Source organism: Bos mutus, chromosome 12, assembly GCF_027580195.1.
Source record: "Bos mutus isolate GX-2022 chromosome 12, NWIPB_WYAK_1.1, whole genome shotgun sequence".
Taxonomy (NCBI): Eukaryota; Metazoa; Chordata; class Mammalia; order Artiodactyla; family Bovidae; genus Bos; species Bos mutus.
In genome coordinates, this window is record NC_091628.1 from 25,092,367 (window position 1) to 25,106,546 (window position 14,180).

Here is a 14,180-nt window from a genome sequence, read left to right on the forward strand (position 1 = left end):
AAACCTGTTGTTTTATAATTATTTATCAACTTACGATTTCAAAATGTTCATTCTTCAATTAGAAGAACCTTTGTTATGTGAAATCAATTCATTATTGATAAATAAAAATATTTTTATTATATATAAATAAATATATAAATATATTATTTATAAAGTAAATATTTAATAAAATATTTATTAATAATATTGATAAAGTTATTGAATAGACAATATCTGATATTAAGATTTATTACAATATATTAATGTTTAATTATATTAATAATTTAATATTTATTTAAATAAATAATTATCACAAAGTTTTCTACATAATTTGAGTAATAACTTTTATACCTTAACTGCTAAAGTTGAAGTATAACCTTAAAATCCTTATCTAGGTTTTGACTATTTGTGTTGAAAGAATGGGGAAGGGGCAGGTGAGTGTTGCACTCACACGGCACACCTAACACACAGGCATCCATATGTCCTTAAAATTTGTAATGTATATAAGTTGTTAATTTGTTACACGAATATTGATTGAGATCCTGCCATATGTCAACACTTTGAATGGAGGACCTTTCTTTTCCCTTTTCTAAAGAGGTTCACTGACTATTGGGAGGAAGTGTCAAATTAAAATATGAACATGACAAGTAATGTAAATTCTGCATAAGGAGAAATGGCACCTCAGGTAAGGGTAACCTAACACAACCTGCATGAGGGAAGGGGCAGTCTTGAACTGAATGCTAGAGAACAGTAGGAGCTTATTAGGGTTATGGGGCTGGGCTTTGGTTCTTAAACCAGCTCTTGCTGTTCCATTCTATTGGGGAAGCTGTAAACAGAATGGATTAGCAGCCATATGACAAATACAATGCTACTTTTCATAATGCCTAATGCTCTCTTAGAGCTTGATTGGAGAACACTACTTTATCTCAAGGCTGAAGTAGCTTCCTCTGCTTCCCTATCTATATCCTAATGAAACCGGCTCCATGAGTGCAGACTGTTGAGTACACTTACTGAGTATTTGCACTGTTAAGGCTGGCTGGACTTTCCTCTTCCAGCTAATTATAGACAAAACAGGTCATGCTCACAGGTACACACACAATGCAATAACTTTGGTCACTGGTAAAATGTACGCCCAACAAGTTGTATTACCAACAGCTCTTCTCACGGGGAACAGCTGGTTTGTGGGTATAAAGAGAAAAGGTAAAATGATAGGTGAGAAAGTTCTTTCCTCAGTGGGCTAAGCTAAAGCCTAAGATGGAAGGTGGAAACCTTTATGCCTTCTTCAGCATCAACTAAGGCCAGCAGAGGTGACTATTATTATCCCCATTTATGGAAAAATGAAGTTCAGGAATTTAAGTCGCCTGCTAAGATCACATAGCCAGGGAGCAGCAGAACCATGACTTTATCCTAAATCACCTATCTACCACTACCACCATTACCATGATGACTGCTGTCTCCCTGGTCAGTGCTCAACAGTTCTGGTTATCTCCTGTTGCACAGCCAATCACCCTGTGATCTAGGGGCCTAAATAACATCTTTCTCACAGCCTGTGGATTGACTTTCTTCATCTAGGATGTTCCTAATTCGGGTCTCTTATATGATTGCAGTCAGATGTAGTCTGGCACTCAGTCATCTGTAAGTTCAGTGGGGTTAGACATTCCCAGATGATTCACTCACATGGCTGGCATCTCATCCTGGGTGTTGGTTGGGAGCCCAGCTGGGACAGCCCATCAGAAGTGCCTGCTTTTGGCTATGTAGCTTTTGCTTCTCATAACATGGTACCTGGGTTCCAAGAGGCTGTACCCAAAAGCAAGCATACTAAAAGGAGCAAGGACAGAAACTGCCAGGCTAGGTAAGGGCTACTCCCGAAACTGACAGTGTCATTTCCACTGTATTCTATTCGTCAAAACAATCATAGATTTGAGAGGATGGAGAAAATCTACTTGTCAAGGTCACATTGCACAAGGTCAGGTGAGATGAGATAGATTCTTGCAGTCATCTTTGGAAAATTCAGTCTGCCATAGGGAGCATTAAATATGTCTTTTGAGAACTCTGAAGTAACTGATGAAGACAGAACATAGATTGTGACGAGAACGTGGCAGGAGATGAGATTAAGGTTTATGAAGAAGAGGAAGAATAATCTTTAATATGATGCTGATGTATTTTTATTTATCCTGAAGAAGTGGAGTGAAGTGAAAGTTGCGTCCAACTCTTTGCGACCCCATGGAATTCTCCAGGCCGGAATACTGGAGTGGATAACCTATCCCTTCTCCAGCGGATCTTCCCGACCCAGAGATTAAACCCAGGTCTCCCACATTCCAGGTGAATTCTTTACCAATTGAGCTATGAGGAAAGCCCTTTTATCCTGAAGGCAATGGGATGATTAAAGGAGTTTTCAAAATAAATTTATTATTGCTCAACATTATAAAAGAAATACATGCACATCTGTTTAGGTAATTCTTTCACACTTCCACCTCCTCAAATCTTGTCACCTCTCTCTCCATTCTCACTCTCAGCAAATGAGCGTACCTTTCTCTTCCAAAAAGAGATAAGAAACAATCAGAAGAGAATTTCCAAGTGTTTCAACTGAGCTACCCACTTACCTGCATCTTTACACCTCGTCTTCCTTCCCTCCTGTTCCTCTGTGTGTTCTGTGTTCAAGATTCAAGGATAATCCCTCCACTTGTGCAGCAGATCTGGTCTACCCTCACCTCCTCCAGGATATAACTTCAACAATTGATCATCTTCTCTCTTTCCTGCACCATCTGTTTTCGCTGCTCCATTGGCTCATCCCCAACAGCACACAGACAAGCTGACTTTATTTTATCTAAAAAACAAATAGCAACCCTCCTTTGGCTCCACATTTCACTTTCTACCATTATCCCCTTTCCCCTTTCACTGCTCCATGTATAGCAAAACTCTTCGATTTTTTTTTTTTAATTTCCACTCTTACCTCTTTATTCCTAGTTAATCATTTAATCTGCTTGGTTTGTGACAGGATTAATTTTTAGGCAAAATGGCCAACATAATGAACTTCAAAAGGATTCACATATTTTAGTGGCCTTTTGAAGCCCTTTAGGATTCATAGGAAACTATATGCAAAAAAGTGGTTTATGTTTGAAGTAAATCTGAATTTCACCATCTTAAAACTTGGCCACAAGACAAGGAACAGGAAAAAAAATATCCAGGAGACTTAAAAAGAAGAGTCATATTGGTGTAGGGGGTTTGAGTGCAGTTTTAAAAATTGAAACCTTGCAACTACCCTTTAAAAAATGTATCACCTCATTTTATAGATGAAAAACAGCCTTGGGGATTCTCACTGGCTTTCTCAAGGCTGCAGAGGTGGGGAGGGACAGATCTGTAATTTGGATCCAGGCATTCCGGCATCAGAGCCCAAACTCAGCTTCTACTTCTTTCCACTGAAGTTTCTTAAGTTTGCTTCTCAAGTTTTTTTCATCTGGAGAAGAGAACCTTGATTTACTGATCCTCTGGGACATTGATAATCTAGGCATAAAAATGGGCTGAATTTGCCCAGCACAAGCACAGTTTTCTCATTCTGTCTTGGAGTTGATCATTCCAATCAAAAGTTTCACCTCTAATCTCCTGAAACTGTTCTTATCAAGGTCATCAGTGACTGTCAATTTGCAAAATACAGTGTCAACTCTCAGTCCTCATCTTGACTTATTAACAGTCTTGCCACAGCTGATCACCTTCATCCGTGAAACCCTTTGCTTGTCTTCTGGGATGCCAAATTCCCTTGGTTATCTTCATATCTACTGGCTACTCCTCACTTCTCTTCGTCTTCATGAGTTCTAAAAACTTGGAGTGCCTCTGTTCTGACTTTTCTCTGATGTATGCTCCCACTACTTAGGGGATCTCCTCTGGTCGTATGGTATTAAATGCCATCTGTGTACAACACACAGACATATCTCCATTCCAGACCTCTCCTTTGAACTCCTTTTTCATCTTCATTTATAGGCTGGTTTCTAGTTTAAAACTCTATGGCTATTAAGTAAAATATTGGTAAATCAAATAGTTTTTACAACTCATCTCAATAAATGCTAAAAAGTGTTTTCATAAAATTCAGTTTGTCTTTCTTATTTAAAAAAATTCAATTTAAGTAATATGCTGGTAGATCAGTTTTTACAACTCATCTCAGTAAATGCTAAAATATGTTTTTAATAAAATTAATCTTCCTTATTAAAAGATATTTCTATTTATCTTGATCAGGCATAATACTTAATGATGAAACGTTAGAGGCATCCCCATTCCTGGAAAAAAAGCAAAGATGCCTCCTGCCACAATTAAAATTTAATGTTGTTTTGTGGTGTTGAAGAAGACTCTTTGAGAGTCCCTTGGACTGCAAAGAGATTCAACCAGTCCATCCTAAAGGAAATCAGTCCTGGGTGTTCATTGGAAGGACTGATGCTGAAGCTGAAACTCCAATACTTTGGTCACCTGATGCGAAGAGCTGACGCCTTTGAAAAGACCCTGATGCTGGGAAAGATTGAGGGCAGGAGGAAAAGGGGACGACAGAGGATGAGATGGTTGGATGGCATCACTGACTCAATGGACATGGGTTTGGGTGAACTCCAGGAGTTGGTGATGGACAGGGAGGCCTGGCATGCTGCAGTTCATGGGGTCGCAAAGAGCCGGACATGACTGAGTGACTGAACTGAACTGACGGTTCCAGTCAAGCAATAAAATGTGAAACAGAAATAAGAGTTATAGCTATTAGATAGGAAGAGATAAAATTATTATAATTTTAAACTTTTATAATTTGATATCTATAACTTTCCAGAGGATCAGTGGAAAAACTAGTATATTAGTAAAAAATTAGAAAATGGTTGAATACAGTAGTGGAAGAAATATTTATTAAAAACATTTTGTGTAGCAGTAACAGTTGGAAAACAGTTTTTTAATATTGCACAACAGTTCCGGCCTAAATCATCAAATATCTGATAATATCCTTGATAAGAAATAGTCAGGATCCATATGAAGAGAAAAAAGACTGTGACTATAATGAGATAATAGCCATTCAGCAAGAATTCTCACTTATTTAACATGAGAAATGTAATACTGGAGAGAAACCCTAAAATAAAATTTAATTGGAGAATTTATTAATAAGGTTTTATAAGAAGGACATAGACTTTTTCTATATCGGAGAATTGGATGTTATAAATGTGCTCATTCTCATCAAGTTAATTTACTCTTATTAAAACACCAAGCTGTTTTTTCTTAACTTCAATAACTGACTCTAAAGTTAATTAGGTACATAAGTAGACATGGATAACTGATAAGAATTTGTGTAGCGGGTGTCGACTGAAAAAAAGATGTACAACTTGAGAGTTGTGAGTTAAGTTTTATTTGGGGCAAAATGAGGACTGCAGCCCGGGAGGCAGCATCTCAGATATCTCTGAGAGACTGCTCCAAAGCAGCAGTGGGGGAAAGTCAACGTGCAAGGTTTTGGTGAAGGGGAGTTCAGTGCCATGAAGCACTCATTTTACAAAAGGTTTTTGTTAGTCGTGAGGATCTGATGTCACCATGAAGGGATTTAGTGTTTCTCTAGATATGAGGAGATGCAAGGGTTGAGACCATAAAATCTGTTCCTAAAAACATCCAACTATCTAAAGACCTGTCCCAGGAGATTCCCTGGAGCACAGAGTGCCTCACGCCACTCTGAACTCCCTCAGGGTGTGTTGAAGGTCAACAGCTATAGCAGCGTGGGGTTCAGTCTCCGTAGAGGCAGAGGGCAAATGCCTTTGTTCTTCTCTCGTTGGCAGTGCTTTAGGTAAGTGCCAATTTGTAGTTGACACAGGGTTGAGGGACTCCTGTAAAATAAAATAAAGCTATAATGACTAAAACTAGAAACAAATCAGTAGAACAGAATAGATAGTGTACCAGTTTGCTAAAGCTTCCATAGCAAAGTACTGCAGACTGGTTTATTTTCTCACAGTTCTAGATACTGGAAATCCAAGATCATGATACTGGCAGAGTTGGTTTCTTCTGAGATCTCCCTTCTTGGCTTGTATTCTCTGCAGTTTCAGTTAGAAAACACTTAAGTCCCAGTAGATAAATACAAGTAGGACATAGAGACAACTCATAAATATGGAAAAGGACCCAAATTGTTTTTAAGTTAAAGAAATGTGTTGCCTAAAAAAAAAAAAAGAAATGTGTTGCCTATCAAAAAAGTAGAGTTTTTTTGGTTTTGTTTTAAGTGAAATAGGAATGTTATACTCTACTGAAAGCAATGTAGTACTACCCTTTGGGGAAACAATTTTGCAGCAAATTTCTAATGATAAAAATGATAATAACAAAACCAACTAATTTCTATAGCAATTTCTGTGTGTGTTTCACTGTCTTAAGAATTTCACGTTTAATTAATCCTCTCAATACTCAAGAGGGTAGGAACTTTAATTATTCTCATTTTACAGACGAGAAATTGAGGCACGGGAAAGGTAACTTGCTCAGGATCACAGAAAGACACTAGTAAATGGTGGAGACATGACTTAAACCCACTAGTCCTTCTTTGGAGATGTTTTTCCTTATGGAGTCTCTTGAAAATTTGGTTAGGGGGACAACTTTACCCAAAGGAGATACTCTTTGCCCCATACTTCCCTCTGGGACATATTGGTATTTTTATTCATGTAATTCTCACTGAATATTCTTATTCTCTGGCTTAGAATAGATGTCATTTCCCTCAAGAAGCATTTTCTGCCCCTCTTCAGTCTTGATCTCATTTCTCATTCCCTTCTGCCACCTTCCAGGTTGGATGTCCTTCTCTGTGTTCCATTACATCGAATTAACCAAAGACTCTCACAAATATTCTGGGTATGTCTCTGTACTCTTCATGCTTCCTAACTGTCCTACTGCTGATTGACAGCAGGGACTATGTCTATTTTAGTTTTGTATCCCTCGTGCCTTGTATAGTGCCACATAGTAAGCTCTTTCCTTTCCTTGTTAACATTTTCTTATTTTACAGAGTTTTTTCAAGTTAATATAACTCCATCACTGTAATAAATATAGTGAACAACACAAACATGAAAGTCTATGTAGGGTCAAGTTTCAATTTAACTATGTTCTTTTTAACAATTAAAATATTTGGCATTGTTGTTTAGTTGGGCTTTGTTTGTTTTGTTAACATGCTATCTGTCTTTGGGGGAAAAAGAAAAGTCCATATCAGAAAGGTAGGCCTCCACCTAATATTGTCTTGCTTTATGAACTTCCTCCTTTAACGTCAATTTTTACCATAAATCAAATTTCCAGTATTTTTCAATTTTTGGTGTGATTTTGCTTTCATTGTAGTGATTCTAGCCAAGATCCCTCTTGAGATTACAAAGCGGTTTGATTTTTCCCCTCCAAAGTACACTGCTTGTTTTTTGTTTGCGTTTAGAGTTACCATAAAGGCAATGTTTTCATGGAATTATTACTCAGGGTACTTTTTCTCCCAAGAGACACAGATGTTTCTGCTAAACTTTTATCCTCATAATCTGCATTTTAATAATGACTTGTTATGGGTTCATCTTAGGCCTTGATAGTTTGGCTGCTGTTATTCTCAAGGTCATGGATCATCTTTTTTGGAGTCATGTTTGTTGTGATTGTTTAATGACAGCACCACATCTCTTATCTGGGATGTTTTCAGATGGCTCTGGACGTTCCTTAGAATCAAGATTATTTCCAAAATTTGCCATTTTTAATTGTTAATCTTATTCCCAGTCGAGAGCATAATTTAAATAGTATTGCATTTTAAAGACAGATGAAAAATTATTTTTCAAGAAATTTTGCAAAAAAATTGCAAACCTCAGTATATTCAATCAGATCAGATCAGATCAGTCACTCAGTCACGTCCGACTCTTTGCAACCCCATGAATCGCAGCATGCCAGGCCTCCCTGTCCATCACCAACTCCTGGAGTTCACTCAGACTCACGTCCATTGAGTCAGTGATGCCATCCAGCCATCTCATCCTCTGTCGTCCCCTTCTCCTCTTGCCCCCAATCCCTCCCAGCATCAGAGTCTTTTCCAATGAGTCAACTCTTCACATGAGGTGGCCAAAGTACTGGAGTTTCAGCTTTAGCATCATTCCTTCCAAAGAAATCCCAGGGCTGATCTCCTTTAGAATGGACTGGTTGGATCTCCTTGCAGTCAAGGGACTCTCAAGAGTCTTCTCCAACACCACAGTTCAAAAGCATCAATTCTTCGGCACTCAGCCTTCTTCACAGTCCAACTCTCACATCCATACATGAACACAGGAAAAACCATAGCCTTGACTAGATGAACCTTTGTTGGCAAAATAATGTCTCTGCTTTTGAATATGCTATCTAGGTTGGTCATAACTTTCCTTCCAAGGAGTAAGCGTCTTTTAATTTCATGGCTGCAGTCACCATCTGCAGTGATTTTGGAGCCCAAAAAAATAAAGTCTGACACTGTTTCCCCATCTATTTCCCATGAAGTGATGGGACCCAATGCCATGATCTTTGTTTTCTGAATGTTGAGCTTTAAGCCAACTTTTTCACTCTCCTCTTTCACTTTCATCAAGAGGCTTTTGAGTTCCTCTTCACTTTCTGCCATAAGGGTGGTGTCATCTACATATCTGAGGTTATTGATATTTCTCCCAGCAATCTTGATTCCAGCTTGTGTTTCTTCCAGCCCAGTTTTTCTCATGATGTACTCTGCATAGAAGTTAAATAAGCAGGGTGGCAATATACAGCCTTGACGTACTCCTTTTCCTATTTGGAACCAGTCTGTTGTTCCATGTCCAGTTCTAACTGTTGCTTCATGACCTGCATACCAATTTCTCAAGAGGCAGATCAGGTGGTCTGGTATTCCCATCTCTTTCAGAATTTTCCATAGTTTATTGTGATCCACACAGTCAAAGGCTTTGGCGTGGTCAATAAAGCAGAAATAGATGTTTTTCTGGAACTCTCTTGCTTTTTCCATGATCCAGCGGATGTTGGCAATTTGATCTCTGGTCCCTCTGTCTTTTCTAAAACCAGCTTGAACATCAGGAAGTTCACGGTTCACATATTGCTGAAGCCTGGCTTGGAGAATTTTGAGCATTGCTTTACTAGCGTGTGAGATGAGTGCAATTGTGCGGTAGTTTGAGCATTCTCTGGCATTGCCTTTCTTTGGGATTGGAATGAAAACCGACGTTTTCCAGTCCTGTGGCCACTGCTGAGTTTTCCAAATTTGCTGGCATATTGAGTGCAGCACTTCCACAGCATCATCTTTCAGGATTTGGAATAGCTCAACTGGAATTCCATCACCTCCACTAGCTTTGTTCGTAGTGATGCTTTCTAAGGCCCACTTGACTTCACATTCCAGGATGTCTGGCTCTCGGTCAGTGATCACACCATCGTGATTATCTGGGTCGTGAAGATCTTTTTTGTATAGTTCTTCTGTGTATTCTTGCCATCTCTTCTTAATATCTTCTGCTTCTATTAGGTACATACCATTTCTGTCCTTTATCAAGCCCATTTTTGCATGAAATATTCTTTTGGTATCTCTGATTTTCTTGAAGAGATCTCTAGTTTTTCCCATTCTGTTGTTTTCCTCTATTTCTTTGCATTGATCGCTGAAGAAGGCTCTCTTATCTCTTCTTGCTATTCTTTGGAACTCTGCATTCAGATGTTTATGTCTTTCCTTTTCTCCTTTGCTTTTGGCTTCTCTTCTTTTCACAGCTATTTGTAAGGCCTCCCCAGACAGCCACTTTGCTTTTTTGCATTTCTTTTCCATGGGGATGGTCTTGATCCCTGTCTCCTGTACAATGTCACGAACCTCAGTCCATAGTTCATCAGGCACTCTATCTATCAGATCTAGGCCCTTAAATCTATTTCTCACTTCCACTGTATAATCATAAGGGATTTGATTTAGGTCATACCTGAATGGTCTAATGGTTTTCCCTACTTTCTTCAATTTAAGTCTGAATTTGGTAATAAGGAATTCATGGTCTGAGCCACAGTCAGCTCCTGGTCTTGTTTTTGCTGACTGTATAGAGCTTCTCCATCTTTGGCTGCAAAGAATATAATCAGTCTGATTTCGGTGTTGACCATCTGGTGATGTCTATGTATAGAGTCTTCTCTTGTGTTGTTGGAAGAGGGTGTTTGTTATGACCAGTGCATTTTCTTGGCAAAACTCTATTAGTCTTTGCCCTGCTTCATTCTGTATTCCAAGGCCAAATTTGCCTGTTACTCCAGGTGTTTCTTGACTTCCTACTTTTGCATTCCAGTCCCCTATAATGAAAAGGACATCTTTTTTGGGTGTTAGTTCTGAAAGGTCTTGTAGGTCTTCATAGAACCGTTCAACTTCAGCTTCTTCAGCATTACTGGTTGGGGCATAGACTTGGATTACTGTGATATTGAATGGTTTGCCTTGGAAACGAACAGAGATCATTCTGTCATTTTTGAGATTGCATCCAAGTACTGCATTTCAGACTCTTTTGTTGACCATGATGGCTACTCCATTTCATCTGAGGGATTCCTGCCCGCAGTAGTAGATATAATGGTCATCTGAGTTAAATTCACCCATTCCAGTCCATTTCAGTTCGCTGATTCCTAGAATGTCGACATTCACTCTTGCCATTTCTTGTTTGACCACTTCCAATTTGCCTTGATTCATGGACCTGACATTCCAGGTTCCTATGCAATATTGCTCTTTACAGCATCAGACCTTGCTTCTATCACCAGTCACATCCACAGCTGGGTATTGTTTTTGCTTTGGCTCCATCCCTTCATTCTTTCTGGAGTTACTTCTCCACTGATCTCCAGTAGCATATTGGGCACCTACTGACCTGGGGAGTTTCTCTTTCAGTATCCTATCATTTTGCCTTTTCATACTGTTCATGGGGTTCTCAAGGCAAGAATACTGAAGTGGTTTGCCATTCCCTTCTCCAGTGGACCACATTCTGTCAGATCTCTCCACCATGACCCACCCATCTTGGGTTGCCCCACGGGCATGGCTTAGTTTCATTGAGTTAGACAAGGCTGTGGTCCTAGTGTGATTAGATTAACTAGTTTTCTGTGAGTATGGTTTCAGTGTGTTTGCCCTCTGATGCCCTCTTGCAACACCTACCATCTTACTTGGGTTTCTCTTACCTTGGTTGTGGGGTATCTCTTCACGGCCACTCCAGCAAAGCACAGCCATTGCTCCTTACCTTGGATGAGGGGTATCTCCTCACCGCTGCCCTTCCTGACCTTCAACATGGGATAGCTCCTCTAGGCCCTCCTGCACCAGTGGAGCCACAGCTCCTATATATATATAGGAGTATTGAATATATACTGTAATAATTGAATATATACTGTAATATATACTGTAATAATTGAATATATACTGTAATATATTCTGTAATAAGCCAAAAGTATTGTATATATATATATATATATATATTCAATATATATATATATTCAATACTTTTGGCTTATTACAGAACAAAATGTGGTAGGGAAAATAAAACTCAGTGTGCTCATTTTTTTCAGAAAAATAAAACAGTTGATAGTAGGAAACTGACCAGATTGGGGGTTGGGGGCAGCAATACTGTTATGTAGCAAGAAAGCAAAAAAGTTGTTAATTTCCGGTTTTGTGGACCTCCATCCACTTGTTGAGTATTTGGATTAATGACTTTGGACTTGGGTATGGGAGGACATTCCTGCCCCCTCTCCTTGTAGACTACATTTGCTTAGAGATGAGGGTGAGGGCAGGGTTGTGCAGGGTTGAAGACATTGGCGGTAATGTGAGCTAATGTCTTTCTGCTTAGACTCCTCCATCAACTATTGTGTAGTAGAAATTGCCTCATATATGTAAAAAACATTTAAAGTTTAGAAACAAGCTATTTTTTTTCTCTCTTTTACAAAGTATGACTTTCCAGACTCAAAAACCAAAAAATTAGCTTTGAGCCTTAATGCTGAAAAGGAGCTTTGTGTGTATGTGTGTACTTCTATTTTTTCTTTTAAGTATTTAATATTTTCTTGAAAAATTTTAAATCTCATTCATGTCTTATTTTTAAAATCTTTGGTTTATTTTTTTACATTTTTTAAAATTTGTATATTTTAAATGAAATAAGCATGAATATTTTTAATGGTAAAAGATACAATTCACAAAGCAGATAGACATCATGAAAAGGAGCTTTTGATTCTAGGCTGTATCTTCCTCCTCTGCCTAGAGCAATAAGACAGATGTTTTGGCCTCAATAGCCAAAGGAATTTAAAGAAAACTGCTTACAGATAAGAAAAGATGCTTGAACAGGTAGCCAGATAATTACCATAGCACAGAGGTTAAGAGGACACACTTTCAAGTCAGAACAAACTGGGTTGAAACCCCAGTTCCCCATTTATTAGCTTTGTCACCTTAATAATGTTATTTGACATCTCTGAGCCTGTTTTCCTTATCTGTTAAATGGATAACTAAATGTTTGTAAATAAGGATTGAATCTGCTAATATATATAAGGCACTGTGTGCTTTTAACACAGCAAACACATAATTTGTAGTTGTTAAACGGACTCAGAATTCTTTTGCAAAGGAAAAAAAGGAGAATATTACATTGGATGAGAGGCTAGTACTTTTCAGGCTGTAACACTGGGTTTGGCCAAAAAGCTTGTTTGAGTTTTCCATAACATCTTATGGAAAAACCCAAACTTTTTCGGCCAGCCGAATTATAGCTATTTCAAGTTCTGAGGAAAGAAACGTGTTACTGATATTTCCTCTAATAGAATTCCTTATAAGTATACACAAAGAACTCAAAGAACAAAAGCGGGTGGAGAGTGAGCAGACTAGGAATCACAGAACAGTGACTGTGAGGTCCAGGCCGGTGGGAACCTATGAGTCTGCTGTCTACACAGATCCTGTCTAACAGAGACATTAGTTCACTCTGGTGCATCTGTGTTACTGATAAAGCCCAGTATAGTGACAGAGTCAGGCTGAGCTGATTAATGTTGTTTTCATGAATAACGAGAGTTGGTGAGGTGATCTTGATCCTGCCCCCCTTTTCACTCAGGTGGTGAATTAGGAGACACAACTTGAACTAAATGATCAACTAGAAAAGCAAATTGTTTCTCTCAAAGAGAAAATGGAAAAAAATCGTGGAAATCCTTCAGATATGGAAGCAACTATATATATATATGTATATTTCATAAGTTGAGTAAAAACTGATAAAAGATCAATTACTTATATTTGCTTTGTTATAGACAGACTGTCTTCTATTTGAGTCTATGAACAGATGCCAGTGGTGAGTAAAAGATGGTTAAATAAAAGGAATAATTGAAGGAAATTATGTGTATTTCCTGCCCCCAGGCAGATTCTACACAAAATTTTAAAGGTCCAAATAAAATACTTTGTTCAGTGGAGCTTTTCTCAGGATGTAAGGAATCCTATACATATGGCCTTGATCTCTCCCTTATAAACTTGGACAGAGATTCTGTTGCAAGTACAAACCAAATAGAACTGGAAGGATCTCAGTGGTCAGGCTTGAGTGTATCTGTTCCTTGTAATCTAAAAGTGCCTGTGTGCTGTGTGCTAAATCACTTCTATCCAGCTCTTTGTGACCCTATGAACTGTAGCCTGCCAGACTCTTCTGTCCATGGGATTCTCCAGGCAAGAATGCTGGAGTGGGTTCCATTTCCTCTTCCAGGGAATCTTCCCAACCCAGGAATTGAACCACGTCTCTTCGTGTCTTCTGAATTGTCAGATGGATTCTTTACCACTAGCGCCAACTGGAAATAGCTCTCCTCATACCCATCAATTCCATCCTAGTTCCTCTAGAATACACACACACACACACAATATGTATAAAATCTAACAACCCATTCAATTACCTCACTGGCCTGCTTTACCTACTTCGTTTGTTGGTTGCCTAGCGACATTGTTTTTCCTTTGAGAGCTAATTTTCAGTTCAGTTCAATAGCTCAGTCATGTCCGACTCTTCGACCCCATGGACTGCAGCACGCCAGGCTTCCCTGTCCATCACCAACTCCCGGAGTTTACTCAAAGTCATGCCAAATGAGTCAGTGATACCATCCAACCATCTCATCTCCTCTGCTGTCCCCTTTTCCTCCTGCCTTCAATCTTTCCCAGCATCAGGGTCTTTTCTAATGAGTCAGTTCTTTGCATCAGGTGGCCAAAGTATTGGAGTTTCAGCTTCGGCATCAGTCCTTCCAATGAATATTCAGGACTGATTTCCTTTAGGATGGACTGGTTGGATCTCCTAATTTTA

General features: G+C 38.8%; 1 protein-coding gene across 1 annotated transcript in view; it reads left to right on the forward strand.

Annotated features, from left to right (window-relative positions):
• The window catches only part of CCDC169 (coiled-coil domain containing 169), a 38,516-nt gene that overhangs the window by 3,365 nt on the left and 20,971 nt on the right, over positions 1 to 14,180 (forward strand). Inside the window, 3 exon segments of the mRNA XM_005911883.2 lie at positions 12,682 to 12,779; positions 12,978 to 13,067; positions 13,158 to 13,196. Of these exon segments, the coding sequence (XP_005911945.2) occupies positions 12,682 to 12,779; positions 12,978 to 13,067; positions 13,158 to 13,196 (227 nt within the window).